Source organism: Aulostomus chinensis, chromosome 14, assembly GCF_037954235.1.
Source record: "Aulostomus chinensis isolate RoL2024-O1b breed Wild chromosome 14, RoL_Achi_v1.0, whole genome shotgun sequence".
NCBI lineage: Eukaryota > Metazoa > Chordata > Actinopteri > Syngnathiformes > Aulostomidae > Aulostomus > Aulostomus chinensis.
The window spans coordinates 8299477-8327406 of NC_141333.1; the positions used below are offsets into that span (position 1 = coordinate 8299477).

The 27930-nt window shown below is 41.2% G+C and overlaps 3 protein-coding genes across 10 annotated transcripts; 2 read left to right on the top strand and 1 right to left on the bottom strand.

Moving 5' to 3' along the window:
* The first annotated feature begins 74 nt into the window (after positions 1-74).
* axdnd1 (axonemal dynein light chain domain containing 1) lies at positions 75-13693 on the top strand. Of its 4 annotated transcripts, none has more exons than XM_086224124.1 (25): positions 75-562; positions 1055-1185; positions 1283-1386; positions 2388-2481; positions 3188-3267; positions 3415-3471; positions 3543-3651; positions 3801-3922; positions 4133-4273; positions 4457-4555; positions 5143-5263; positions 5761-5862; positions 5975-6141; positions 6418-6487; positions 6753-6987; positions 7279-7495; positions 7649-7742; positions 9183-9373; positions 9541-9631; positions 9857-10000; positions 10404-10472; positions 11063-11164; positions 11307-11398; positions 11762-11901; positions 11991-13693. In XM_086224124.1, the coding sequence occupies exons 1-25, from the start codon at positions 499-501 to the stop codon at positions 12092-12094; spliced, it is 2940 nt and encodes a 979-aa protein (XP_086080250.1). In that variant the 5' UTR covers positions 75-498; the 3' UTR covers positions 12095-13693. The 4 variants fall into 4 exon arrangements, 3 of the variants coding, with proteins under 3 accessions (XP_086080250.1, XP_086080251.1, XP_086080252.1); XM_086224125.1 differs by having other exon boundaries at positions 1064-1185; XR_015119206.1 differs by lacking the exon at positions 11991-13693 and having other exon boundaries at positions 11063-11159; positions 11762-11785.
* Positions 11857-16008, bottom strand: nphs2 (NPHS2 stomatin family member, podocin). The gene is made up of 7 exons (XM_086224133.1): positions 15881-16008; positions 15592-15695; positions 15090-15162; positions 14923-15005; positions 14461-14720; positions 13878-13950; positions 11857-13083 (listed from the first exon to the last, which is right to left on the bottom strand). Exons 2-7 carry the CDS (start codon positions 15652-15654, stop codon positions 12874-12876), a joined length of 762 nt encoding a protein of 253 aa, XP_086080259.1. The 5' UTR covers positions 15655-15695; positions 15881-16008; the 3' UTR covers positions 11857-12873.
* Positions 16009-17507: 1499 nt separating this feature from the next.
* On the top strand, positions 17508-27559 carry tdrd5 (tudor domain containing 5). Of its 5 annotated transcripts, none has more exons than XM_086224128.1 (18): positions 17508-17581; positions 18550-18793; positions 18933-19135; positions 19309-19615; positions 19850-20025; positions 20194-20277; positions 20814-20870; positions 21124-21286; positions 21480-21649; positions 21764-21978; positions 22335-22544; positions 22639-22705; positions 22807-23007; positions 23324-23458; positions 24813-24878; positions 25111-25287; positions 25406-25580; positions 27072-27559. In XM_086224128.1, exons 2-18 carry the CDS (start codon positions 18565-18567, stop codon positions 27137-27139), a joined length of 2703 nt encoding a protein of 900 aa, XP_086080254.1. In that variant the 5' UTR covers positions 17508-17581; positions 18550-18564; the 3' UTR covers positions 27140-27559. The 5 variants fall into 5 exon arrangements, with proteins under 5 accessions (XP_086080254.1, XP_086080256.1, XP_086080253.1 ...); XM_086224130.1 differs by lacking the exon at positions 17508-17581 and adding an exon at positions 17587-17718; XM_086224127.1 differs by lacking the exon at positions 17508-17581 and adding an exon at positions 17588-17784.
* Positions 27560-27930: the final 371 nt, after the last annotated feature.

Here is a 27930-nt window from a genome sequence, read left to right on the forward strand (position 1 = left end):
CTCCTCTGCTGGAGCACCATCAAGAGTCTCCATCACACATGAAATAAACCAGACAGCTGGGCGCTGAACAGCCGGACGCTGAGGAGAGGGGTGGAGGGAGGGAGGCACAGCAATCACTCTGAAGACAGTCATGACAGGCATTAGCAACGTATTAGAATTATTTTTCATTGAAATTGTTTTATAAATTGGTTAATATTAATAAATATGTGTTATATTTTCCCAAAAAAAAAAGTTGCTACAGGAATAATCCCCCTTTATATTCGATACAGATAAATAATTTTTAAAAAAGGAAGTGGAGGAGCCCGCGGATACATCTCCATGGCAACGCGACCAGGAAGTCAAAGCCCTGAGGAGACTCGAGGGAGACGGCTCTTTTTTGGCAAACAAAACTAGCTTCTCGTTCATGTGACAGCTGGATTTTCAGGGTTTTTGTTTTTGTTTTGTTTTGTTTTTTTTGCTGTCAAAACGTAATTGTAACATTTTCACTGCGAATGCAGGATGTTTGCGTCAACAAGGGCAAGTTCAGCACCGAGTTCATCGAGGTCGGAGCTGGACTGTAGAGGTGAGGCTTCTGAGAGCAGCAGGCTAGCTAGCTCTACCAGCGTCAGATAGCATGTGGACACTAGAAAAGCTAATAGCCAACTTAAGAGCTTAACTTCATTACAATTTCTTAGTTTAGGAGACAGGAGGGAAATGCAAGAGGCATTGTTCCAGATGTGATATAATTTGTTGTTGTTTGTTTGATGTTTTTTGTTGTTGTTGCCTAAATTATACATTAAATGTTTGTTTTTACTTTTTACATCGAGAACACCCCACCCCCTCCCCCGGCACTACTACTGTGCACTGCTGCTACTGCTACAACGACTACTACTACTACTAGTAGTAATAATAATAATAATTATTATTGTTATTATTATTTTAAAAGGAAATATCAATTTTAAAAAAGTATTAGTCATATTTGGAAGAGTCAAGTTCTCATGTGTGTGATGCAAGAAAAAGATGGAATGGTGAAGTTTGGTTTAATTATTCTTATTGGCATAACTGAATTTTCAAGTCCCAGCAGAGAGGAGACAGCCATCTCCTCACCTCAACCAAACCATCCCAGATGAGCTGCTGGCCAGTCTCACCTCCACTGTCTGCAGTCAGAAAACACTGGGACACACTGCACACAGCCGGCGCTGCAAAGTACCTTCAGATCTCAATTACACTTAAAATAGCTGCCGAGAATTATAACTGTGTATCCTTAGTCATTTTGCAACTAAGATGGCTTTGTTTTCAATAGGGGTGTGGAATCAGACGGCCAGATGCAGTGTGGCATCACCCCCTCGGACGTGAGAAATATAAATACTTTCTTGAACAGCCCACATCTCTGACTGGAGCTGGCAGGTCTGTCAAAGCAACATGACAACATAAACAATACTGTGGTAATCAGGACATTTTTATGAAGAGTCACTTATTTGTATTTTTATGTAGTAAAATATTACATTATTTTCTAATAAGTCCTAGCCAAATAATAATAATAACAATAATAACCCACACATTCTCAGGAGGAGACTTATATTGCTGAAAAATCCTTGATGGGTGTGAGCCACTGTTGGAAGCTTGTGTGTTGATTTACATGTGCATTTGTGTGTGTTTTTTGAGAAATAAACAACAGGAGAATAATACAATATAGATATTTAGATGATGGGGATGCATGACTCAGAGGTAGAGTGGCCATCTAGCAACTGAAGGGTCGCTGGTTCGATCCTCTCCTCCCTCGGTGACAATATCAAAGTATCCTTGAGCAAGATACTGAGCCCCTAATTGCTCCTGATGGCCCTGCGATGGACTGGCAACCCATCCAGGGTGAACCTCTGCCCCTTGCCCAATGTCAACTGGGATAGGCTCCAGCGCCCTGCTCAACCTTTAATGAATAGGCAGTATAGAAAATGGATGGATGGGCATGTAGATGATGCGTATTTTTCACCACAAGAGGGAAGTAAAACACAAATGATGCCAGCTGCAAAATAATGTGTCTAAAGTTTTGGGCACATTTTAAATGTAAACAACATTGCAAGTACTTCTTCACACAGCATTCGTTTAAGATGAATATAGACAGGACTTAAATGTGGGTGTAATAATCCAACAGCATTTCTAGTGTGCTGTGGTCAAAAGGCACATTAAATGCAGAAATAATAAGAGGTTATGCACAGTTCAAGGCCAAATCCTCAAATGTAAACTTGCTTGTAATTTTCCCCTTAACTTAAATGACTAGCAGCAGTGAAATGATAGGAGGATCTTTTTTAAAAAGAGTTGGCATTAATTAATCTGATGGTACTCCATACATACATACATACATACTCAAGGTAACACTAAATGTGTGGTTTCTCCCGGTATCCATTCAGGGATATTTCATTCCTGTGTGATGCTTTGGTATCCCAGAAGAAGACAACACCCCTCCCACCACTGAATGACCGAACTGTTGTCAGCGACACACAGGTTACCTGCCTCCGCTGGCGTGTTTTAGCTTCTTGGTCTCAGTTTGAACTCTCCATCAAGCTATCTATCAATCTTACCTTACAGTTCTACAATAAGTAGCATCTATTTATCATTGTTCAATCCTATTAATATACATCGGTCAAATGAGCCTTATAAAAACCTGAGAAATAAGTTTCCAGAAATTGCTATAGTCTTGACATTTCCGGGATACTTTGTGTGTGTGTGTGTGTGTGTGTGTGTGTGTGTGTGTGTGTGTGTGTGTGTGTGTGTGTGTGTGTGTGTGTGTGTGTGTACATATATACTGTATATGTGTATGTATATATATATATATATATGTATATATATATGTATGTGTGTGTGTGTGTATATATGTATATATGTGTATATATATGTGTATATATGTGTATATATATGTATATATATGTATATATATATGTATATATATATATGAGAGAGAGAGAGAAAGCAACCTACTTTTAAAAGTTTGTGAAGCTCAAAAAGAAATTGATAAATATTTATGTTTTTTGTGTATATATATATATATATACATACAGATAGATATGTAGATATGTGTGTGTGTGTATGTATGGATATATACATATATATAAATATTAATCACTTTCTTTTTGAGCTTCACAGACTTTTAAAAGTAGCTTCCTGCAAGTTAAAGTTTACTGTATTTATTCACAGACTTTCTGTTTCTCAGGGTGTCTCAGGGAGTCTGATCCCAGAGGAATATCACATCGTGACAAACAAAGGTTTGCAAAGCCTGGAGTTCTATGAAGAGTGAGTCCACTTTCTTCATTTTGTTCAGTTTTCTTTACGTAGAGAGAGACATAATCCTCAGTTTTATTCATGCAAAAAGTGTATCCTCATATTATCATTGGCAGATTGGAATAGGAACAAGTTTCTTGTGGTCTTTCTCCATCTCAGTGCCTTCACAGTGCAGCTGAAGGATGAGAAGCAGAAGCCACGAGTCTTTCCTTCATTGTAAGTAAATTAGGAGTAGGATAACAGATGAACATTGAAGAGGATGATGAAATCATACAAATGTTGCCCAGGAGGCCCAGTGGTAGAATGGAGGTGCTCCAGCTGCTGAGGACAATGGACACCATGCTGGAGAAAGCTGGAGTGGATCAGCAGAGTGAGGAGCTGACTGAGCTCTCCCAGGTACAGTAGACAGACAGAAAGTACACAAGCTTTCTAGATCTACAATGCTGATGTTTTAAAAGTGCTGTTTTGCTTATGTTGAAAAAAACCAAATGTGCTCATTGATGCCACAGAGGGATTCCTACTGGGTTTGTTGGATTGTGTTACAGATGGAGGGACTGCTGGAGGTTGTGCACACTGAGCAGAACATCTACAATGTTGTTTTCCATGAACTGATCCGGCAGGTCAGTGTGGGCTGTGCTGAGAGAGGACAGCTGCTCTCGAAACTCAGGTTAGAAATGACCAAGGTAGAATAGGAAACTTCATCACATGTTTAGCTTCATTTGGCTTTAAATGCTTCAAGCCAGATAGCAGAAATAATATAGAATACAGCACAACAGTATTCCCTGTGTGTCATCTCAATATATTCGGAAAATGGATGTTTTATAGTAATGACCCTAAAAAGCACCTTTGATAGCAGTACTTTGGTTTGTGTGTTTAGACAACGCTACCAGTCCCTGCTAGAGCGAATCCCCCGCCGTCTAAAAGCTCTGCACACTGAGGTAATGGCACAGCGGGCACTAGACCGCCGGCTAACTGAAGAAATCCACCGCATCAAGACATCGATCCAGCAGCTAAGCACGTAGGTCAGGGGTCAGCCTGGTGGATCACAAAGAAAGATAAAACTGCTATCAAACATTGGAATGTGTTGATGTACATTCTGACTCAAGCGGAAACAATTCATTACAATGTGGGAATAAAATCAATATTTGAGCTGATGTGTGTGTGCTTGCGCGCATGCGTCTGTGTGTGTGTGTGTTCACAGGGAATTGTCCAAGATCAGAGACCAAGAGGCCTATATTTCTCACCAGGCGGAGCATGCTCACCAGGAGCTAGCTGAAGCGCTGGATCACACCAACTCAGAGTTAGTGTCACTGATCTTCTGGGGTGTGTGTGTGTGTGACTCCATGGTTTAGTGTCTGACTCTGTCAGAATCACCAGAAGGTCTTTCAGTCCAGCTCAGCTATTCAACTGACATGACTAAAAAAAAAAAAAAATACAATAACAGATATGATCAACAGGGGCAAATATAAGTGCTGTGGAAGGGTGCAGACCTCTACCAAGGCCAGTTTAAAAAATTAATATATAAGTAAAGTTTTTCATTATCTTAGCAAATCTTGATCTAAACTTCATCAGTCTATAAATTTTTAGACCTGTGATTTTTATGTTGTCCTGCTGACAAACACACAGACAGACAAACCACCAGATGTGTGTAAAAACATTTATTTGCAGAAGCAATTACATATATGAATATAATATCTCTAAGATATAATTAAAATAAACAACAGCAGATAAAGACACTTAATACTGTATTAATTTTGCAAAATGCTTTTCAAGTGAATCAAAAATGTTACAGTAGGGGAGAAAGATGCCTCTTCATTTGAGATGGAGCAGCAAGTCAGCAGGCGGTCCAGAAGGGTTCCCTTTTTCATTGTCTCATCCGTTCGTCAGTGTGATTGAAGGTTACCACGAGCTGTATGAGCTGCAGAGGGGTCGGCTTGAGGCTCAGCTGCTCCAGATGACTGAGGAGAAAGACCTTTGGAGCCACCTCACCTTCTGCCTCGCTCTCAAGGTGATGATGTCTTCCATTGTTTTGGTTGTTTTTAATTTTTGTACTTTGCAGTGGATTTTTATTTTCATCATCATCCATTCACCCATAGCGATTGAGGTAAATGGTTTACCATCTATTGCTTTAGCCATATTTTCTACAGCATCCCTGACGGTAGTGTCTACATACGTAAATGGTATTTGTCCTCCAGTTGGGCATGGAAGTCTCTAGAAGGGTACTTCAGACATGACTATTTCTGTAGTGATCGACAACAAAAGAATTTCTTTGGGTGATAATAGTGGAAATACATGTATGTGGCTATGTCTTGAAGTTGGATGAGGTGCCAGCTAGATGTTTCTCAACTTCACTCCTCAGTGTCCACTGAAAAAACACTATGATGATTGTTAGAGATTGTTTGAGCTGTTTGTTACAACTGTCAACCAGATGTGCTCAAAATTTAGAATGGGAAGATTTTTATTTGAATTTGCTCATAACTTTCCTGGTCTTTATTTGATGGCCAGGTCATCAGTACAAAGAAGCTGCGACTGGTCAGCCAGCTCCACATCAGTGAGCAGAGTTGGTTTCACACAGCAGAGCACTGCAGCATTTACATCACTTCAAAGGTAATAATAGCTTTGCTGTTGCTGACCCCCCCCCTAAGAAAAGTCTTTTAATTGATCTGGCACTGCATTAAATGTCTGACAATGACAGTGACCAGTGACCATCCTGCTTTAGGACACAGAGGACATGAACATCATCATGGAGCTGACGGACTCCTGGAAAGACCAGCTGACTGCTCTCACATCTCACCTGAGGAAGACTGAGCATGCTCAGTGTGAGCAGATCGGTGTCGTACAGCAAGGCATCACCAAGTGGCTCAAGTTCTGCACCACACAGAACAAGTAAGGATGAGATAACGTAGCAAGACATTATTTCATGTATTTATAAGAAAAGTCATAAGATATCACATGGTCCAATAAGCTTGCATTGCATTTAGTTTAAAATTTCAACATGAAATTGTGAATTTTTTAATGAAAATCAAATACCTGATTTTTTCCATGAAAGCAATGCTATCCAAATTGAGTACTTTTGTGGGCATGTCTGGACAGTATTGATGGTGTTTACTTGTTTATTTTATTTGTTTGTGTGTGCTAATAATATTCCTTTTTCTTTTCAAGGAGTCCTGAACCAAAATATGAGAAAGCATCACTGGGAGAGATCCATGCTGATTTGAAGCAGTGGTCAGATGTAAGGAAGAGCATTTACTTTGTGTGTGTCTTAGATTAACTAGAAGTACAGGACAAATATAGTAGACAGATAAAAGACTTTTCAGTATAAGCCACTCTGAAGCCAAAGTAAACTGAAGGCATACGCTCTTATTTACTGATAGTTCAACAGGTCTTTACTCAGGTCTTTACTCTGATGGTCGTTGATGTGGTGATGTTATGTAATGCAGTTCAGTCAAAAACAGCTCCGTTTTTATGAACTTCTTCTCTGTTCTGTTTTTCTGCAGATGTTGGCCCAGCAGTGTGAGCTCTATCAAGGTGAAGAGCTGCTTGGCTGGCGGCAGACATTGGCTCATCATGGTCAGATCCAAGAACAGTGGCTGGTTAGGAGCCGTAAGCTCTTCAGAAGACACCCAGACCCTGACGGTAACTCTCCTGGAGGCCAGCAAGTCCTACGAGAGCTGGACCAGGTCATATCTGAGCACCACAAACAACTTGACACGCACATCAGTGGAGAGAGTGGTGAGTGCTGATGAACACACAATTGTGAATATGTGGGAGGTTTTAAAGAAAGAGACCTTGGGGACTGCACAGGAGCAAACTGAAATTATACGCTGTTGACAATCAGCAGTTCTGACCTTGAATCAGAGGCATTTCATATCTGACAAGTACGTTCAATGAAACGTCATCTGAGGAAATAAATTTACAAATCTGATTGTCTTTTACTGTGATGTGTGAATCTTTCTCTCTGTAAACTAAATCCTTGACCTGTGGAATGGACTGTAGGAACTGATTCCATTGATATGGTTTCAGGGATCCACAGAGACCTCCTGTTACTGCTTGAGTTGTTGGAGTCCTGGGTCACCAAGCTCAGGGCTGCTGTTGGCCTTCCTGCAATGATGCCAGAGTCTGACTGGTTGAAGCTGGAAAACTCACTGCACACTTGGCTGAGTTTGGCTGAGCAAGTTTTGCAGAAGGTCTCCTCTGTGCAGGGAGAAAACCAAAAAGATAAAAACAGTGCTAGCCTTTAGTAAGTACCAGTAATTAACCTGTACCTTTGATTGAAGCGCATGCATAATTAAATGTTTGATAAAATTCTAGGAAAGAAATTGAATTCCTGGTAAAAATAAATGTATGCATGTGAAGACACTCGGTTATGTGTGTTTGTGGTTTTTCTTGACAGTACAGAGACTGAAAAGTTGTTTGACCAAGTACAGGAGTTCATAAGAAGCCTGTCCACCTTCACTGACTGTGAGAGCCAGAGACTCACGGAGGAGGTGAGCATCCAAACGGTGAACACGATTTTTCATCTGGCTGGTTTACAAAGAACATATTTATTACAATGTTAGTACACAAAGCACATACCTTTAACCTGTGTCATTTTGTCTATTTTCAGTCGTTATTTTTTCTTAAGTAGGGCTCAAATTTTCTTTTAGGAGCTATTTTTGCAGAGTTGCCTGGTTCATCACTAAGTTGTGATGTTGTTGATGCAGGCAGGGAGATTTCTATCCAGCAGCAAGCACTCATAAGATAATGGCACCAAAACATTACGCCGCCATTTTGTGAGCCATGTTCAAGGGTCGTGGTAATTTTACATATTGTTGTGAGCTCAAGTTGGAAAGTCACACTGGCTATGCCTGATCACTGACCCCTCCTCACACCCTTGACCCCAAACAACCTCACATTGTAAAGTGTGGCTGCTCTCAGATATGTGCAAAACACAACTGCTTTCAAGTAATTACTTGTTTGTAGTACTAGTAACTAGCAACTAGTAGGGTTGATAAAACAAAAACACCGAATTATGTATTTGTTTTCTTTCTTTGCTTTGTTGGCACATTTTCTCACCAAAATCACTGTGCCTGTGCGACATGTTCTGTTACATGTTTTTCATACAATACTATTTAGCTACAAATGTCTCTTCTTTCTTTCACATCTTAACCTGCTATTTCAACTGTCATGTGCACTCAACTCTCATCTGCAGAAAAGACTCTAAACCACATATCTCTTGTGGATCTTCTCAATTATTCCTCATCATTCCAGGTACTTCCTGCCTTCTTGATTTTCTCAGGAAGTTTTGATTCCTATAGTGTTATAGTCTGTTATAAAATAAATGTATTTGTGGGGCGGCACAGTGGTGCAGTGGTCAGCACTGTCACCTCACAGCAAGAAGGTTCCGGGTTTGAGCCCCGGCTCCAGCGCGGAATCTTTCTGTGTGGAGTCTGCATGTTCTCCCTGTTCCTGTGTGGGTTCTCTCTGGTACTACAGCTTCCTCCCACAGTCCAAAGACATCAAGAGGGGACGAGGATGATTGATACTCTAAATTGACTGTAGGTGTGACTGTGAGTGTGAATGGTTGTCTGTCTATATGTGTTGGCCCTGTGATGGACTGGTGACCCGTCCAGGGTGAACTCAGCCTCTTGCCCGAAAGCTGCTGCCCCCCCCCCCCCCCCTCCTTACAACCCTAACAGGATAAGCGGTAGAAAATGGATGGATGGATGGAATGTACTGTATTTGTGTGTGTGTGTGTGTCCCAGAACCTTGTGCCATCTTGTGCCTGCCCAAGTTCACACGGGATTTCAGGGTCTTGCTCAGGGATCGTCGTGGTTGTTGCAGGATAATACAGAACCTAATAATTTGGCAGTTTCTGTTTTATTCTGTTAAAGAAAACCAGTGTTTCGAGGTGCTGTATGAAGCTCTTCTGTCTTCTTTCTCACTAGATAAGTTCCATTCACATGGCACAGGCTCACTGGATGCTGGATCTGTTGCTCCTCATGGTACCAGACCACAGTGAGAACCAAGGCCAAGAACAGGAACACAAATATGTTACAAACACTTCACCACAGAAACTGGATGAGGATTCCAAGGAGCTGGCTTACAAACTGGACTCTTTTTCCAGATACCTCACCAGGTACCTAGAAGTTACTACCCAAAAATATACAGCAGATTAATGCAAGTTGATAGACTTTGTCGTTGCACATGTTTTACTGAAAAATTAGATTTAACTTGACTACAGAGCGCTGCAGGGGTTATTCATTCAATGTTTGTTTGTTTGTTTGTTTGTTTTTTTAATTTAAGCTCTTGTCAGATGATTGTGGAGGGGCAGGGTCTGAAAAATCCACGCCAAGTTGAGGGTGCTGATATCATGACTGAGTGCAGAAAGCTCCAGGTAAACTGAGCTGATTCAGATTAGATGTGCAGTAAAAATAACCAGGAGGGACAAATTCTCATTGGCAGTTTGTATTTTTACTGAAACTCCACCAGAGTGGCTTTAACAACTTCTAAACAGACCTCTCAATACCTCTATTAAAAGGACTCCACCATGATGATGCTTTGTTTGTTGGGAATCCAACAATGCATGCATAATGGTAAGAGTGTGTTTGTGCGTCTTCAGAAGGAGTGCATTGATTGGGTGGAGACCTGTAGAATCCTGCTGTCTAGGGTGAAAGGGGACTTCATGGATGTGTCAATCCGACAGGCTGACCCTGCCCTCAGCAGTGATGTTCCTGTTTCTGCAGCAGACGGTTCTCTCTCCCTGGTGAGGGTTCTACTCAAATACAACCTGTATGGATATTTAGAATCAGGATTGCAATATGATGTAGTCAATCTTAATCTGGTGAAAAGTGGTGGTAGCTGCTTATGTACTCTCATCTAAATCTCTTTATTTTGAGCTATGAAGTGATCGCTGTTTAATTTACTACCTATATAGATGGTACTTTCCTCAATTTTTTTGAAAAAGAATGATTGCTACTTATAAATTGAATTTGAATACTTAGAAATGATTATAAGAATTTCGAAGGAGGGGACTGATGCAAGAGTGTGTTTGTGGGATCTCCTGCAGTGAATCTCAGGGCAGAATGAAAAACTTGAGTGGAGGAGCAGCAGAGTTAAAGCCCCCTTTTTGTTTTTCATTTTCTGATAATTTGTGTGTCCATTAACAGGTGAAGGGAGAGGTTTCAGCTGAGCTTGACAGTGAGGTTACAGATGAAATTGGCGCTGAACCAAAGGAGGTCGGTAACATTTGTGTTTAGCTTTTGAAAACCCAATCAGACGATGTGAATTTCCAGAATGAGTTTGCAGCCCGGCTTTTATTACTGCCTTTATATTGCTGATGCACAAAGTTGTGTGCAAGTGACTAATTTTTTGGGACAAATATGAACTCAGAGGCTGGTCTGTGCTTCTGAAAGATAGGTTTCCAACAAGACTCCCTGGATCATGTTCACTCTTGTAGGTTGAATATTGAATTTTACCAAGATTTTTTTTCCTTTTAGTTTGAACTGAAGTGAATTCTAATATCTCATTATGAGGTACCACTGCTTTTACTGAATTATTACCAATTATGATGGCAGGGTTGATTGCACTGATGGGACGGGTTTCTTTACTGAGCTCACTGAAGTGAGCATCAACAGAGGAGAAGAGTCTGGCATGAAACAGTACAAGCACTGTTCTGTCAGCTCTGAAAATCTGGAAATGTTTGTATTCATGCTGTCGACTCGAGGGAATGAAGGTCTTGAAATAGAAGTGTTAATACGATGTCACTCATGCATTGTATGAACTTGTTTATGTATTAAAAATTAACAATGTTGCTCTTCTCCTGCAGGGGGCAGCAACAGAGTGGGAGAACCCAGAGGTGAGGCTGATTGGCTATGATGGAGACATCATGCAAAGAAAGCTGGGGGAGAGCCGAGTGTGCCTGAGTGAGGTTAAATCACTTTCGTTATTTAATTCACATTCTTACCTTGAGTTTATTAATTTTATTTTCACATTAGATGGTTCATATCAGCGAATCCACAGTTTAAAACAGCGGTGCTACAGCTGTCCTTTTGTACTTGTCTGTCTGTCAGACTGAGGAGCTGGTCATGTCTCCAGTGACAGATGAAGCCCAGAAAGCTTTTAAAGATCTGAGTACAGTAGTATTACTGCAGCAGGAACTACAGTAAGATTCCCTTCTCATTAATGAGTGGAATATTGTTATCATAAACTGTCATTTATTCACATTCCTTTCCAAACAGTAATAATTTATATTTGATTCCCAATTCAGTTGATATTGCAACGTTGATTTTTGCAAGAGTTTTCATTTGACTCCTACATGGAGCCCCTGAGGTCACTGTCTGGTGGTCACCAGAAATGTTCTTGTGCTCACCAGATCGTTGATGGGAAGCACAGAAGGGTTTCTGGTGAACACTGATGTTTTGCCCATCATCAGTAGTTGCATGAATGCAAAAGAAATGGTGTTTGTTTTTTTAAAAATCCAATCAGTAACGCCTATAATAGTTTAGCGTCTTGATTTGTTTGTCAGTGTCTCTGAGTTGAGGGTCCAGACTGCTGAGCTACGAGCTCTTAAGGCTGAGGAGGCCCTCCAGGCAGCACTGGTGAAGATTAAAGACCTGGAGAGACAACTGCAGGATCAGTTAGGTCTGGAACCCACAACTTCTGAAGGTATTCATGAATCAAATAATTCAATTTTAACTCAAGAAAAGAGACAATAACTCACAGTAGTAAAGCTTTTTTTCTGTTTTGTCTTGCAGAACAAAAACCCTCGACACCACCAGTAACAGACACAGCTTCAGCAAAGAAAAGCATCTCTGAAGCCAAACCAGCGAGCAGCTCCAGAAAGTCCAGGAAATGCTGAACTGCAAAAAAGGCAGTGGCATTGATACCACAGTTTCTACTTATACTAACATAGTACAGAGGGATCACAAACAGAAATCAAAAAGATCTTAAAGCAGGGGTGTTATTCAAGTATTGCACATGTAGTGTCAGAAGGTTGTACCAAGTCAGTGTGCATCACTGTTTCACCAAGTAATGTGTATTGTCATTTGTCTGTTTTTGCTTACTTCCACATATTTAAGTTTCTACAGATTCTACATCCCACAGCTTTTCTTGATCTATACTTCTGGACTCAATTAGGAGGATTTTATTTGTTTGCAAAGTACAACCAGGTAGGATTGCATCAGTGGAAACCTCATCACTTTGTTGTTGTACTGACAGTAATGAGGGAACAAAAAGAATATCAACCTGTGGTGAACAAACTGCAAAACTGCAGTACCTGAATCAATGGCAAAACATTAGTACATCAATATCTCTAGTATATTATTTGGAGTGCAGTAACTTTTGATCAGGAATATTTGTATATTCAACCAAGTACTGGGGTTGTGTACTTTTTCTACCACTGATATTAACTGATAGTGTGTACATGTATCAGAAGTGATTCAACTTTCCATATAGATGCTGACCTCAGTGCCTCCTATAAAAGTACTCATTTGTTACCAATTCATGTCTGACATTATATTCAAATTAACAATCATTTAGCTCTGTAGCCATTAGATCAGAGTTGTTGGCTTATTTGTACTGTCTGTGTTCCTGTATTTATCAGTAATTCTAAGTTTGTTGTCATCTCAGTAAAGTCTGTTACATCATGGGTGAGTCGGCCTCTGGCTCTGCCTCTGTCATCACCCCATCTCCTTCCAATACAGGAGGAGGAGGAGGTGGAAATGGTGAAAGGTCAGGGGTTGGGCTGAGGAGATCTGCAGGAAATGGGAGAACCAGTGCAGGATGGAGGAGACGGAGGGAAGATCTGAATGTCTCCCAAACAGCTCTGTCTCCCTCCGCTGCTTTGACCTGGAGGACAGAATAACAGGTGTTTGAAACTGAGGAGGTACAGTAGCAGCAGGGCTGCTGATGCGGTGATGTCATGCTTGAACCATCTTGACACTTTCCTGTGACTGACTGGGAAAACACTGATATGATGCTTCGATCAATGTCTGAAATGAATAGAATGTTATAAGTTGAAACCTCTTTTGTGCGCCTGCATACAGGCTGGAGGCATCGCGTTTTCAGGTTGTTCTTAAATCCATCTCATGGGAATTTTGCCACAGATGTCCCTTGGGACTCGAGGATGAGGTTTGGTGGTCAAAGGTCACTGTCACCTCACATGGATCACATGAAACTCTAAGGAAGACCTTGTGGAAAAATCTTAAAATAAAATGTAAACATCCACTCATACTCAAGGATGTCCTGAAAAATAATGAAGGTTTAAAGGTCCAGGTCAATTTCATGAGAAAAGAATGGATTTCCACACGTTGTTTAAGTAGGTCGTCGTTATCAGGTACCTGTTGGTCAAATGTTACATTTAATGAACTCAATGTTTAGTACACTGAATAAATTGATGTGGGTGCATTGAAAATGTACTGATAGCCATTTTTTTCTCATGCGTTACATCTTTTTATCCTGCACCTGTTCAGATTTGTCTTCAGATTTGCCTACACTGTCCTGGGTGGAACCCTTCGAAATTGCGAATGCCTCCCACAATATTTATTTAAAAATAATCACATAATAGTGTTAGATGCTTTAATTTGCTGGATATAAATATATGTATATGTCTGTGTAGGACTGGTGTGGTTACTTCCTCTGACCTGCTCTTGTCTCTTTGCCTCAGCCTCAGCAGCCAGACTCTGCTGTAACTCCACAGGAAAATCGAGCTCATCTCTGACAGAAAATCAAACACAAGAATGACCCAGCTTGGTCAGCAGAAAGATCACAGCGCTCTACAAATCTCTACACACAACTCCCAGTGCATCAGCTCAGATTCAGCTACATATTCAGAAGTGTTTCAATCTTTTGTGGTGACATTCGTTGGTAAGATTAGTTAGATTAAAAAAAAAATACATTTGTTTTTATCCGACATCCAGCAGCCACGAAACTTTATCTGTTAATTTTCTTGTCCAAGCAAAGATGACTCAACCAGGCAAAATCACTATGTGGAGAGGAAAAATCAATTTGGGGAGAGAAATTACATCGTTGTATTGTATAAATCTGTATCAGAGCTTCCTTTTCTTTTAGGCTGACATTGTTCAGCACTCTTTGGTAACTGAATACCAGGATTTGACTGTAGAAACAATTGCAAGAGCTTCTTTCTAGAGCAGAGTATACAAACTGAAAGAAGACACTTGGTTTTCAGAATAAAATTAGTAGAAGAACTCCAATCTTCAGTCTTACATGTCTGCTCGCTCCACCCTGATTCCCCAGTGACAAGCAACGGAGTCAACAGCCGCTTGTATCTGCTGACCGATCCGCCGTCTGTGCTGCAGGATGTGGCTGAAAGTGTGCTGGGCGAGAGCGTCTCTGACCACTGCCTGAACCAGATTCTGTAGCACTGTGGTCAGACTGGACAACGCTGAGCTGCACAGAGCAGCATTTTCTATCTGGTAGTAACACACGGCACTCAGCTGCAGCCTGGCCAAGTCCTTGGTCACCACCTGAGCACAGACACTCATGAGACAAAGACTGAGAACCACTGTCAGGTTTTTTTGGGTGTTTTTTTGTTTTTTTTTTGTAAAGCAACAACAAAATGCTCAATCGCTTTATGGATTTATCATTAATTAATCAATTATTAATTGATTGATTTATCATTAATCAATTTCATTTATGCCAGAAGTGAGTTTACTTATTGGTCTGTACCATGTGAGACGGAACCTTCAGCATCTTCAGTCGGATGTCAAACTTGTGACATACATCGATGAGTGGGAGGTAGAAAAGAAGACCTGCAATGGGGGAAAAACTTCAACATAACATAGATAGTGGTCAAAAATCAAGAAAATAATCCGATGCCTTAAATCCTCGCCCACCTGGTCCTCTGGGTCTTGCCCGCAGTAGGTGGCCCAGTCTGAAGACCACTGCTCTCTCATGCTCCCTCACTACCTGCCGATGGAAATGACGAACACAAATCTTTGGATTGTGACACTAACACACCACTTCGTTGGCCCTGCAGATGATTTCCTCCACACGTCGGATCAGAAATCATGTAATAATGTGCAGGTTAACATTCAGCCTCACTGACACTCTAAAATGTACATATTTCTGTGTTAAACATTTCACTTATTCATTGTTTTCTTCCAAACTTTCACTTCCTTTCTGAGTGTGAGAGACTCATCTACAAAGACAGCAATGTACATTTCCATCAGGCTAATTATGAGATATATTATTTGAATTGCTTAGTGACATGAAAATAACCCGTCACAAGCAGCGAGTTCAAGAATCAGTTATTTCTCATCCACTTGAGCCTTCAAACTCTGTGAATTTAAGATGTCAGACTCAATTTTATCAAGCAGACGAGTTGTGGTTTCATACTTTGACACAGAACCAGATGGAGAGAGGGAGGAAGAGGAGAACCAGAATCAAAACGAAGACCATCAGCAGCCACTCGAATACTCCCAGGCTCTTGCGCTTCAGACCTGCAGACAGCCACAGCACTGAGCAAGTGTAGCAGGGATTTTAGCAACTTTAGTTTTCTTTTTTCTTTTTGAATTATTGGTTACCAAGTTTTTGCCTCAGGAAGCCTGAACAACGCACTACAGAACCAAAGACACTGCTTCCTCCCATATCAGCGCACCAGGCTATTCTTCAAGTCGTGACTTACTGTCCTCCTGTCCTGCTGCCTCAAGGAGCACCAGGTTCTCCTCAGGTACCTTCTCTCTCACGCTGTCTATGTCCACCACAGTGGATTTCACCTTCACCTCATTGATCCCCAGCTTCTCGCTCTTTAGCGTGGATGCCTCAAAGTGCCGGCCTGCTTTCGATGGCCTTTGACTCCTTGGAGGTACTGGGGCTCCCCTCTTTCTCTCCTTCCTTGGTGTCTTTCTGGATTGTGGAGGAAGACTGGGATGGGCATCAGAGACTTTCTCCGTTGTGGCTTGAGGTTCTGCAGTGAAAAGCATTTTAGTGACAGCTTTTCAGATGATCAATCAAGGGGTCGGTGATTTCTTTTCAGTTCAGAGGAAAAATGACTGTGATTGGAGTCAACTGGTGGCGTCCAGTCAGACAGAGTATATGGACGGTACATCAGGCTCATTGTGGGTATGTGGGAGTAAAGGATGGCAATGGGAGGGTCACCTACCACTCCCTCCATGCTCTCACTGGTATAACATCCAACATGGAAGCGCTGCTTTAATATATGATTGTGAAAGAAGTTGGTAAGCCAGTATCCTCAGTGTTATTTCCTTCTTCTTTTTTTGGGATTATGTTCTTCCAGGGCTCAAACACATGTCATTCAAAGAGGTCTGGAGCCCATTATCAAGTGTTGAGGCCACTCTTGGAACAAATTGCATCAGATTAGTTGAGGGAGTTGCAGTGTGTTTGAAGGAGAGAATGTGCAGACTCAGACGTAACCTCCGCCTCCTTTCCAAAGAGCTGATGTAGTTTTTCTTTGTTTGTTCAGGAATGTACACACCATATCCTCCCTAATGTAGCCTTAATTAAGCTGACAAGGAATCTTGCGGCTGGTATTTTTCTGCTGTGGAAGAAATTATTTGGGGTTTTTTTTTGGGGGGGGGGGCGGTTGTTTGTATTTTTTTGTTTTTTTGCAATGGAAACTGAAAGTGCAGGGTATGATGACAAGCAAAGAAGGTCTGCAGCTGGAATCGTCACAATCATCCAAGTGTCACTGTGTCATACGTGAAGGCATTTGTGTGTTGGGAGTTTACATAACCTATCTTCGGTATGACCTATGGTACCTGTGACAAACAAAAAAAACAATTACAAGACAGGGCCTGATTTCTATAAATGGGACATCACATTCAACCACATTCATTCAAATTTACTTCTTAATTATATTTCACTTAGTTACATGTGAATTACAGCCATAATAATAGCAATAATAATATAATAATAGGTTGTTGTCCCTTGTGTAAAGCCTATGCACATAGGCTAACTCATTTCTAACAGTAATAATCAACAAGAATTAACTCACAACTACTAAATTAGAGGTTGCTGAAAGAAAAATATAGCGTTATCAACACTGACCAAATGATGGCCTGCTGTTTAGATTGGGATTTAAGAAGAGCAGTGCGCTTGGTCTCCTTCAGACTTAATTCAGCCCACAGTGCCACAAAAGTATATAACGATAAAAATCACTAAATTAATGAAAGGGCTTGTAATCTTATTTCATGTTCTTTTTCTTCTTTTTTTTTTTACTAAATTATTTAGAACCCCCCTTTTCAAGGCTTTTGTATCTTGAGATTAGAATTTTGGAGGAGTCAACTTCATTGCGTCTGTTTTGGTATAGTTACGGTAACAGTAAGGGTCAAGTTTGAGATCGGCCGTATTTTCGCGGTGCCATCAGGTCAGACTTCTGTCAACTAGCAAGTTGTTGCAACGTTATTCTATGTTCATTTTCTAACACAAGCTATCTAGAAGCAGCCGCTCAGTCTGCTGGTCTGATGTAAACTGTACCTGTGCAGGTCCAGTCCTATATAATTGGTACGAGGAGTTCGTGGTTGGTCTGTTGTGTTAGCTTAACAGGTGTGGACGTAGCGGGAGGAGGCAGTAGGTTCCAGTTTGTTTGTGAGCTTTGATTGTAATGCCAGGATTTCCTGTATTTATTCATATCTATAATCTGACTTAGAGATTTATTCGTAATGTGGACGAGCAGCCACAGTTGAATTACATGCCAGCTCAACAGGTTTGTCGGTGGTCCTCAAGATGGAGGGAGGCTAACGCTAAACGTTTTGCTAATGCCGATTAATTGAACTATGGTAAAAATCGATTGTCTTTGAGTAAATGATGAGTTTACGTACATGTGAGGTAGCAGACGTGTCTTTTTTTTTTTTTTAAAGATGTAGTTAAGATTGATGAAGGTGTAACGCTTATGTCTGACGTAGAAATAACTGAAACAGGACCCAGATATGAAGCTGTAGCGGTTAAAAATGTCAGATGCTCAGCAACTTGAAGAGGAGTCAGTCACTGTTCGCTTAATTTGACTTGCAGGTAAATCAAGTCCAATATAGAATGATGAAAACTTACAGCTGAATGACGGACCTGTTTACGTCCATCAACTCTTGTTTCGACAGCTGATGATTTTATACCGATCCACATTCATCACTTGGTAATAGTTTATGGATGGTGCTTTTCGATTCCAATAGTTATGTCATCCTGTGATATCATGTAACCCCATTAAAATGACTAAAATACAATTATTATCATGATTAGGTGTGTTACTACAAAATGATTGCCGAATTGCTTTATTGGCCAACTGCAGAGATGTCCATTTAGGTCTTTGTTCTGCATGTATCTTTGTTTTTTTTCCCCTAGACATCAACAGGCAAAATGAACCAGGAAGACGTTTTGGCAAAGCTGAAAAAGGATGTTCGCTCTTTACTCCTGTCGTCTAAGTTGGGCTTGGATCCTGACCATCTCAGGCGGGATTATGTGGCCATGTTGGGCCATCCAATGCCCCTGAAACAACTGGGTTTCCGAAACATCTATGATATGGTGAAGGAGATACCCGACGTGGTGTCCATTAACTTCAGAGCAGATGGCAGCATGTTTTTTAAGGGTAATGTGATTATGTTTGTTATTGCTTGTTTATAGTTCATTATCATACAACATAAGTACTTCAATTTTTTTTAAAGTGTTACCTTTCAATCACCTAAATAGCTTGTAATATTTTCTACTTTCACCGTCTATGATTGTAGCGGTTAGCGATGAGTCAACCAGAAATATTGAAGAGCTGGTATCCAAGCAGCGCATAAACAAGAATGAAAAGAGGAGGAAAAGCAGCTACTTTAACCCCCGCTACTCCCAAATGCCAAGCCAGGTGATCATTCCCAGACGAGGTCGTGCCCCTCTGGCTCTCCCTGCCCAGCTGCGGGCGCAGCTGCGCATCCTGCTCTCCCAGGTACAACCAGAATGTACTCTGTCATATCGGCGTATGGTGTTCATCATCGAGCCTGGTAGACTGATTCCCAATTTCTCCAGAGTGGCCCTTTGTGTAGGACGTGAGTTTAATGGAAATTAAATTTCATGGTTTTATTGTAAACTATGCCTCGAAACACTGTGGTCTCTTTATAGGGCCCTGTGAGGCTTTCTGACTTGGAGACCTGCTTTCTCCGATGCTTCGGCTATGCACTTCGTGTCCACGACTATGGCTTCTACTCTGCTGTGGAGATGCTAGAGGCAGCAGCTGATCTGATCTCCATCCAGCAGGGCCGGTTGGGCTCAGTTATGACCCTGAGGGATCACATGCTGCCCAGGCCTCTGATCAAACCATTAAGCCCACAACAGAGGACTGGACCAATAAAGCCTGAATCTGTCAGAACGAACCAGACAGCTCCAAAGTTGCAGGACGGTTGTGTTCAGAAAGCTACTGATCCCCCAGGTGAGTTACAGAATGTTAGAGATGCATGTGATATTTTCGGATCAGTTATTTTGTCATTTTGTGTAACTGTTGGCTATCCTGTCACAAGCACACTGAATCACATCCAGTCTCTTTGTGCTTTTATTTACCAGCAACTCTTTAGATACTGGACTTCCATTTAATTTAAAACAACAAAAAGTCTGTACCAAATTATTTCAATGTTTTCTGCAAAAAAATCTACCTGCTTCAATCCAGCTGAAATCCCAGTCGAGCAGAGTCTTCCAAAGTCGCCCACTTCAGGGTCTAGTATGGGGCTCAACCATGACGAGTCAACAGCTGTCAGTTGTAAGCCTGAGATGGATGAGAAGAGTCAGGAGGCAGAAGTCCAGCTCTGCCAGGAAGGTCAACTCTTTCAGAAACGCGTCGTGAAGGTTTGTTCATGTATAAAACAAGGAGACTTAAAATACACACCTGAAATCTGAATGAGTTGATTAAAAGACATGTTGAACTCATTACGCATTCATAGTTGGAGACCTTGATCTGCCTGACTGGGCAGTTGATCTTGATCTTTTTTTTGTTCTCCTTTAATGCTACATAAGCTGGAGGAGGAGCTTCGCCAGCAGATCCTTGAGAATGGATTAGCTGGCTCTATAAGTCAGGAACTGAAAGAGAAGCTACAAAAAGTAAGAAACTCTTGGTGTAAGAGGTGTATTTCCCGTGTAGTGTTGACTACAAGGTTGTATGTGCATAATGGGTCAATGCAACGCCACGGACAACACAAACCCATTCTGCAAAAGATGTTCGCAGATTAAGCAGACCATAAGATTCAACCCATCTAACTTGCTGACTGACACGCCAACCTCTTTGAAAACTTTAAGAACCGACAGGCCAGCAAAGATAAATGTATAAACGATGACATCATAAAGGTGCCCTCAAATGCACCTCAACCATAGTGATTTTTTTTTTTTTTGGACAAGCAATCTTTTTTCACCATTAAGAGTTTAATGTGGCAATAAAGGGAGATGGTTACCTTTTGAATTAGATTTAATCCCTTTAGCAAACTTATCACTTAATCTATCGATCCATAACTGTCACAACAGTAATTAGTTTTCCATAACAGAAATCGCTGTAATTGCGAGACAAACTTTTGATATGGAAGGTATAGTAAACAAGAGACGTGGCCTGAAGTAAATAGCTAAATAGTCCTTCATATGTTCAGGTTGTAGGTCAGACCAGTGGTGGAATATCCGTGCACAACCTGCCTGAAGAGTATAAGGTAAGAAACAAGTGAAATAGAGCTCATATACACTTTTATAGGATCATGATAGTTTAAGAGGAGTTGTGACTTTACATAGACTTAATTCATGTTGTGCAGCAACTGTCATGAAAAAAGTAACCACCCTCGTAATCTTTAACGTTGTCTTTTTTCATGACTTATCTGTTTACGTGCTGTGGGGCAAACTTTAATGAACATCAAATAAACGCTGGACTTGTTGTAAATTGTGCCTGTTGTATTTGTCGCTCCTCAGAGAGCTTTTGGCGAGGAGTTGCCGCTGCTACAGACTGGCTTTGTCAGTGTCACTGAGTTAGTCGGCGCCATGAGTGACATCTTCCACCTACTACCTGTAGCAGGGGACAGGACACACCACTGGATAGTAATGAACATTCAGGACGGTAGTAATACACAGTCAGGTGTGTGTGTCCCATGTAATACAAGAAAGACAAAGCAAAACCAAGTATATAGCTGGACTATGATTTTCTGAAGTGTTATTAATTTAAAAAAAAAGCTTTTTAAAGCATAATGAATTACTATGTCTCAGATATTGGGGTAACGTATTCTTGAAGTGATTCATTATAAGGACGGTGATTTCTCTCTGTTTTGTAGAATCAGCTGATATAGAAAGTGGTGGTGGCAGGGATGTGGAGCAGCCATTCAAGAGCTACTACTTCAGCTGTGGAGAGTCACCTTGGGAAGGTAAAGCTGAGGGAGTTGATGACATCTTGTCAGTTGACCAGGATGAGGTGATCGGTGGAGATTCAGAGACCCAAGGAAAGGTTAGTTTAAGTATCTTTTACTGGAGCAAAGATTGAGCAGTTCTGTTCTACTGTAATCAGAATAAAATTTTAAAAAAATCCGCCACTCTTATGTTGCTCTCACTGTGTCTGTAGACATCTGAGCTCTACCCTTCCATTGAGGTCCATCACAGTCCTGCCATACCATTGGATGCCCTGCAGAGTCAGTGTCTCAAACGACCAACGCAGCATGGAGCTCGAGAGTTGGTAGCAGTCCTGGTGGAGGAAGTGAAGTCCCCAGGACACTTCTACATTCGATTCAGTGAGACTGATGAGGCCCAAGCTATGCAGGACATGATGATTGAGATGAGGTGATGACACATGAGTGGCAGAAAAGATTACATAACTCGCATTATTTTCTACTAAAATGTTTTATTCAACACTTAAGTGTGCCGCTAAATAATTTCAGTTCGGCTGAAGAAATATGTAAGCTTAATCCACTTAAGTTACAGATAAAAATAAAAACATGTTTAATGTAGCAATTGAAGCCCGTCAGATGCGAATGAGAATAACTGACACAGAATGCATGAAAACCAGATTTACGGTTCCACATGTTGTACAGGGTTTTTTGGTTAAAAAAAGCACAACTTTTGAGCATCAAAATAACCAACCCAAGACTTAACATTCTTAATGAGCAAAAATCTTGTTACCGTCTTGTTTCCTGTAGACGATGTTATAACTCTCCTGAAGTGTCAGAGCGCTACTGCCTCCCTGAGCAATTTGTCCGACGGGGTCAAGTCTGCTGCGTATCACCCAAGGGAATCTGGTTCTACCGGGTGGTGATTCACCAGGTCGTAAGCCCCACGCAGGTCGAGGTGTACTATGTTGATTTTGGCACCACCACCATGGTGCACACTGCCCACCTGAAGTTCTTAAAGTAGGGGCATCTTACAGTCAAGCAATACTGTCTGTAGAACCATGTTTCACTGCTAAGTTGGTCTTTGTTTTGCTGTACTCTCTCTGAATCCCAGGTCATGTTACTCAATTCTCCCTGCCCAAGCTGTCCCATCTTCACTCGCTGGAATTCAACCTGTCACTGTGAGTCTTATCACATATGTGATGATCTATTTGCTCCGTTAATCTTATTACTCACAGCTGATGAGGGTTTTTAATTTGCTGTTTTGGTGTCTGTGTTTCAGGGTAGATGGACTGCTGAGGCCACAACTTCTTTCCAGAGGCTGTGCTTCGATCACACTCTGGTGGGAGCACTGGATTGTTACACTGGAGATACGCTGCAGCTCTACCTGTGTGACACACAAACTGACAACGACATCTACATCCACACTGTCCTGCTGAGCCAGGGCCATGCCATGGCATGCAGCCCCTCAGCTAGTGCAGCAGTGAGTCACTCACACAAACACTAACACATCTGCTGGTTTAGGGTTTTCTAGGCTGTAGTCTTTAGACTGTCACTTACCTGGTGATTAATATAAAACATATTCTGAACTCATTCAATAAAACTGAAAAGATGATGTTTTATACTTCATTGATTTTATTTGTTTAACTGAGTAACAAACCTGAGTCAGAGTGACATGAGAAAAATGTTTTGAAACTACAGGCAAATATAACAACCGTCTGTGACTATGTGGTGTGATGAAATACTTGTGATAATCTATTCAACCAATACATCCACCTCATGACATATCGTCATCTCAGTTGTGTATCCAGGTCAGCCCGGTGAGTCTGTACCTGGGGAAGGGGATGGTCGAGCTACAAGATGTAAAAGTGGAGACCATCCCTTGCCTCAAGCCAGAGAGCACACTTGAGCACTCCATGTTGACCTCGCTAAAGGTAGGCATGAAACACATGAGCTCATATCCACAGCTGGGATATCTGTCAATGATGCACAGCCAGATAGTTTGGGAATTAAAGCGTAGGAAAGGAGAACCTGCACAGTGCACAGACTACACTCAGCATAGATTCAACACGGAAGTATCAATCGAGTTTCAGCCCTTGGTCTCAGTTTACCGTTGGATTTACGTTCAAACCTTTAAATATAAATATTAACTTGAGATGGCAGGTAAGAGCAGCTAAAGTACATTTTTTCCTCTGCTTCCTTCCTACAGTGTTTTACCGTCGCAGACTGAGTTAAAAAGCGCTATGACGAGATGGGACGGGCCAACACTAGCTTTTCATCAGCCTCGCACACATCTGTTAAAATTGACCTGAGAAAATGTGTACCACATAATTGCAGATCTTGTGCTACTGCCATGCAAATGTGTCTGATTGGCTTCAACAGAAATCCAGTATTTAAGACTTGCCTTTGCCACTTCAGCACCTGCGCTCATGTAGTCTGTGTCATTGTCAAAACACATGTTATCTTACTGGAAGGTCACCCACCTGTCATGGCCAATAAATTAGATGACAGCCAATCAGCGGGCTCTTTAATGAATACTTGGACCACAAGATTCTCTCTCTCTCCCTTGTTAATGAGTGGATGGTTATTGGACTTAACATAAAATAACATAAATAGGATTACACAGATTAACTGTCGATGACTGCATTACAAATATACCTATTGTTCATTGTTTAATGTATTTGAGCATTGATTAAAACCTGGGAGCTAAATGATGAATTGCATTGAATTAGGAGCATAGATGCAGCTGATGCAGTGAAATGAAAGGCTAAATAAAGCAACTCTGTTACCATAAATGCTCTGGAGAAAATCTTGAAAGGGTTTTATCAGCCTGTGCTGCTTGTCCTCCTAAACATTTTTCATCACACATCCCCAGCTCTCCTGAGTGAGGAGCATTTTCTTTGAACCCAACATTGCGACATGCTGTTGGAGTAGTGACTCTGCTGGATAGGCCTGATCTCTTACTAATGGATTGATTCAGCTATATTGGCTATAAGACCTGTGTGGTGCTGTGTGTCTTTTTTCGTAACCGTTTTCCTTTTACGATGGAGGAGGATCTGTCCACTGGGCGTCATTGTAAACAACTTCAGAAAACTCTGCATTTGCTTGAATAAAATGTCCCACCGAGTAAACAATGTCAGATCTACAGTATTACAGTTAATGCATCGTTTCTCTACATGGTCGGTAACAGGCCTTTATAATAACACGTATTAGTAAAACAGCAACTTTAATGATAAGTCACAGGATGTACTGCATATGGATATATCAGGATATTTCTTGGTGTGACAGGTTGAGGAGGAGGAAGTGCCCCCCCTGGAGGTTATTGAGGACACTTGTCTTAGCCCCCACATTCAGGTATGATATACTAAGTATATTATTTCTATATTTTGCGTCTGTCGTTGAGGATCGAGGCATGTAGTGTAATGTCAGGTAGTACATCTCTCAACTTAACTGTTGAATATAGCTGTTAATTAGCATTGCGCTACACTGGGATAGGTTCGCTCACTATATTTCAGATCATACATACAAACAAACTTATAGTGTGAAGAAGCACAACTTAAGTCTGGTGTGTGTGTCTCTTTTTTAGAATAACAAAAGCAACTCCTTCAACCTTCAGCTAGATGACCCAACCCTCATCTGTAGTGATTTGGGCTGCATCTCAATGAATGAAACTCCACCCACCTGTCCCCCTTCCAGCCCTCTGGACCCTCCAGATTTAATCCAGAACCCAGAAATCCCAGCTCACCTTAAAGCTGATTTTAATGTGAGGATTTTTCACTTTGTTATTTACGTGTAAGCTAAATCGTAAGAGGTTTGTAAATCATAGCATAAGTAAAGAAGGGATATATTCTGCTATTAAAGAAACTTCATTCTGCTTCCAGCCGCCAAGCTTGACCCCCCCACAGACTCCATCCAGTGTGGATACTTGTCACACAGTCGAAGAGGATAAGCTTGAGCCCACGATCACAGAGCCCTCAGCGGTCACGCTGCCTCGGATCCTGAGGACCCTGAGCCTTCACACGCCTCACCTGGGTCAAATCCAAGGCTGCTTGCTGGGTACATATACATACACACTCTCATACTCAAACACACACATTCAAAACACAGTGTATTATGTAAAAGCAGCACACAATGTGTACAAGTCATGAGCTCAAGTGAAGGAAATTCTTGGTGTTTGGGATCACTCAGACTGATCCACGCTGATCATTATCAACAACAAAAACTATGGAGTGGCACTAGCTGTAAGTAGTGGCTCTCTGTCGAGTAGCCTGTAGCGGCCCTTCTGTAGAGTTATTGCAGAATAGATTATTTTTTATAATAATTTTACTACTTACAGCCATTGCATTTAACTAGTTATCAGGCTTTATGTTCACACAAAGGCTCATTTTCTAATACAGTGATTCAATACCCTTAATTAACATTCACATAAATACACTCGCTCTGTCTTTGCTCTCTACCACACACACACACACACACACACACACACACACACTCCTAGAGAGAGAGAGAGAGGGAGGGAAAAGGCCTTAATGAAATTAGTGAGTGTCCATGGATGCAAAGAGGACATATTGATTTCTGTCCTGCTGCCTGCAGTGGTGGATGTACCTGCACCAAGAACCTGACACAGATTCAATTAGACCTGTTACCAGAGCTATTTGACCCAACAAGCTGCTTTCATTGCGTTTGTCCTGATATCGATACACTGCTGCCCTATAATACTTTTACTAGCACAGCGTTAATGAAAAAAGAAAAACCCTCTGGCACAGCGAGGCTTGAGGCAGATTTTCCTAGAAATGTGCTTCACATAAATGAACAGATAGAGAGAACCGGGGTGCATGTGTCTGGAAATGAGAGATTTTCAATTATCGTTTGTTCTGATATCTCTGCTTGCATATCGACCCATACAGAGTACTGAGCAGCCCTGATGTATTCAGGTTGTGGTGTATAGATTCAAAGCCCGGACTGACAGAACTTTATCGCGTCTGCCAAGAGGCATGAGTACACAACAACTGTGAGGCAGATTTTCACCAACTGTAGTGGAGAGTTGTAGGATGGGACAAGGAAGAACCCTCTCCTTTTGGGGGCATATTAGTCGTAGCGCTACCCGGTGGCAACAGGAAACTACATGGGTTTTGTTGACGCATTTTTAAGATGGTGATGAGTTACAGGGAAGACTGAATTTTCACCTCATTCTCTTCCTGTGGCGAGGTGGAAGATATTTACATTTTTCCATTGAAGACAAAACTGTTGTTACTGGACTCCACATGATCAGAACCATGAAGACAACTACAAGCTACATTTAAACTATCGTCCTGGTGCCACCTAGTGGTAACAGCAAGTAAGCCAGATGTAACTGATGTTACTCTCTTTTCTTCATGTCGTGCACAGCAACTTATTTCTATCAGGTGTGTGTTCTGTAGCCAGTTTTACATTGGTTTATACTGATATTGCCTCAGTAGAAGTACGAAGTTCTTATTCATTGTGAATCATTTAGAAGAAAAACCCACCGTCATTAATATTGGCACTAAGTTAGAATGTGGTGTCCAGGGATACCGGTGTCTCCTCTCCACCTGCGGAACTCCGGGACCTTGTTCTCTCTGTTTGGAGCCAGGTAGTGGAGCCCCCTTCACCCACCCACCTGCACGAGTCCAAACACCCAGGAGGCCTCATGGATTCCAGTACAGAGCCGAGGACTTGAGTTGCGTACAGAAAAGTGCTACAAGCATTCCGTGAGCAGTTGATTTTCATGCTATTTTAACATAAGACATTAACATTTAGATTATATACATCGTATGTTTCATCCCTGTTCTAGCACTTTCTTACAATTCGATATTAACAGGTTGGAAAAACAGGAAAATCGGTGGCTGATTTTTTTTTTAATTCAATATAAATGACAGAATAATAGTAATTTCTGTAGTTGGAGCAGCTCATAATTTTCTTAGAAGCCATCAACATGTCGGATGTGTTAAATGGGTATATTTCTTTATATTGTTGCGTTTTTTTTAACCAGGGTTACAAAATAAAAATTCTGTTGTAAGTAATGAAGAACTCTTGTTTCGTAGCATTTGTCAGTATTTACATTTGTTTCATGTGATTCTGAACCATGAATGTACAGACCAGTTTAAAGAGCATCTGTAGAAGTCTGCAACATCAATGTTGTCGACACATAGGGATAATTATTATCCATCATTAATGAAGCTTACATTCCAACCTCTAACAGTCGGTCTCTTTAAAGTTTCTGGCACATTGGAGGATACTTAGAGAGAATCTCCATGATCCCTCCAGGTCCCTGTACTACTGAGAGGGGTTCCTAATATTTTGACCATTTTATTAACATAAATGAGGATGACAAAAATACTTGAAACACCTCTCAGTGTAGCCCATCACAGTTAAACAGCGTTACAAA

Excerpts from the sequence above, each read along its gene's own strand:
- axdnd1 (XM_086224124.1), top strand. The coding sequence starts at position 499 with ATGTTTGCGTCAACAAGGGCAAGTTCAGCACCGAGTTCATCGAGGTCG. Across the intron at positions 563-1,054 it reads GTCGGAGCTGGACTGTAGAG|TCCCAGCAGAGAGGAGACAG; the intron begins GTGAGGCTTCTG and ends TGAATTTTCAAG. Across the intron at positions 11,902-11,990 it reads GGAACCCACAACTTCTGAAG|AACAAAAACCCTCGACACCA; the intron begins GTATTCATGAAT and ends TTTGTCTTGCAG.
- tdrd5 (XM_086224128.1), top strand. The coding sequence starts at position 18,565 with ATGAACCAGGAAGACGTTTTGGCAAAGCTGAAAAAGGATGTTCGCTCT. Across the intron at positions 22,545-22,638 it reads GCCCACCTGAAGTTCTTAAA|GTCATGTTACTCAATTCTCC; the intron begins GTAGGGGCATCT and ends TCTGAATCCCAG. Across the intron at positions 24,879-25,110 it reads GTCTTAGCCCCCACATTCAG|AATAACAAAAGCAACTCCTT; the intron begins GTATGATATACT and ends TCTCTTTTTTAG.
- nphs2 (XM_086224133.1), bottom strand. The coding sequence starts at position 15,654 with ATGGTCTTCGTTTTGATTCTGGTTCTCCTCTTCCTCCCTCTCTCCATC. Across the intron at positions 15,006-15,089 it reads GGCAAGACCCAGAGGACCAG|GTCTTCTTTTCTACCTCCCA; the intron begins GTGGGCGAGGAT and ends CCCCCATTGCAG. Across the intron at positions 13,951-14,460 it reads AGGGTGGAGCGAGCAGACAT|AGATGAGCTCGATTTTCCTG; the intron begins GTAAGACTGAAG and ends ATTTTCTGTCAG.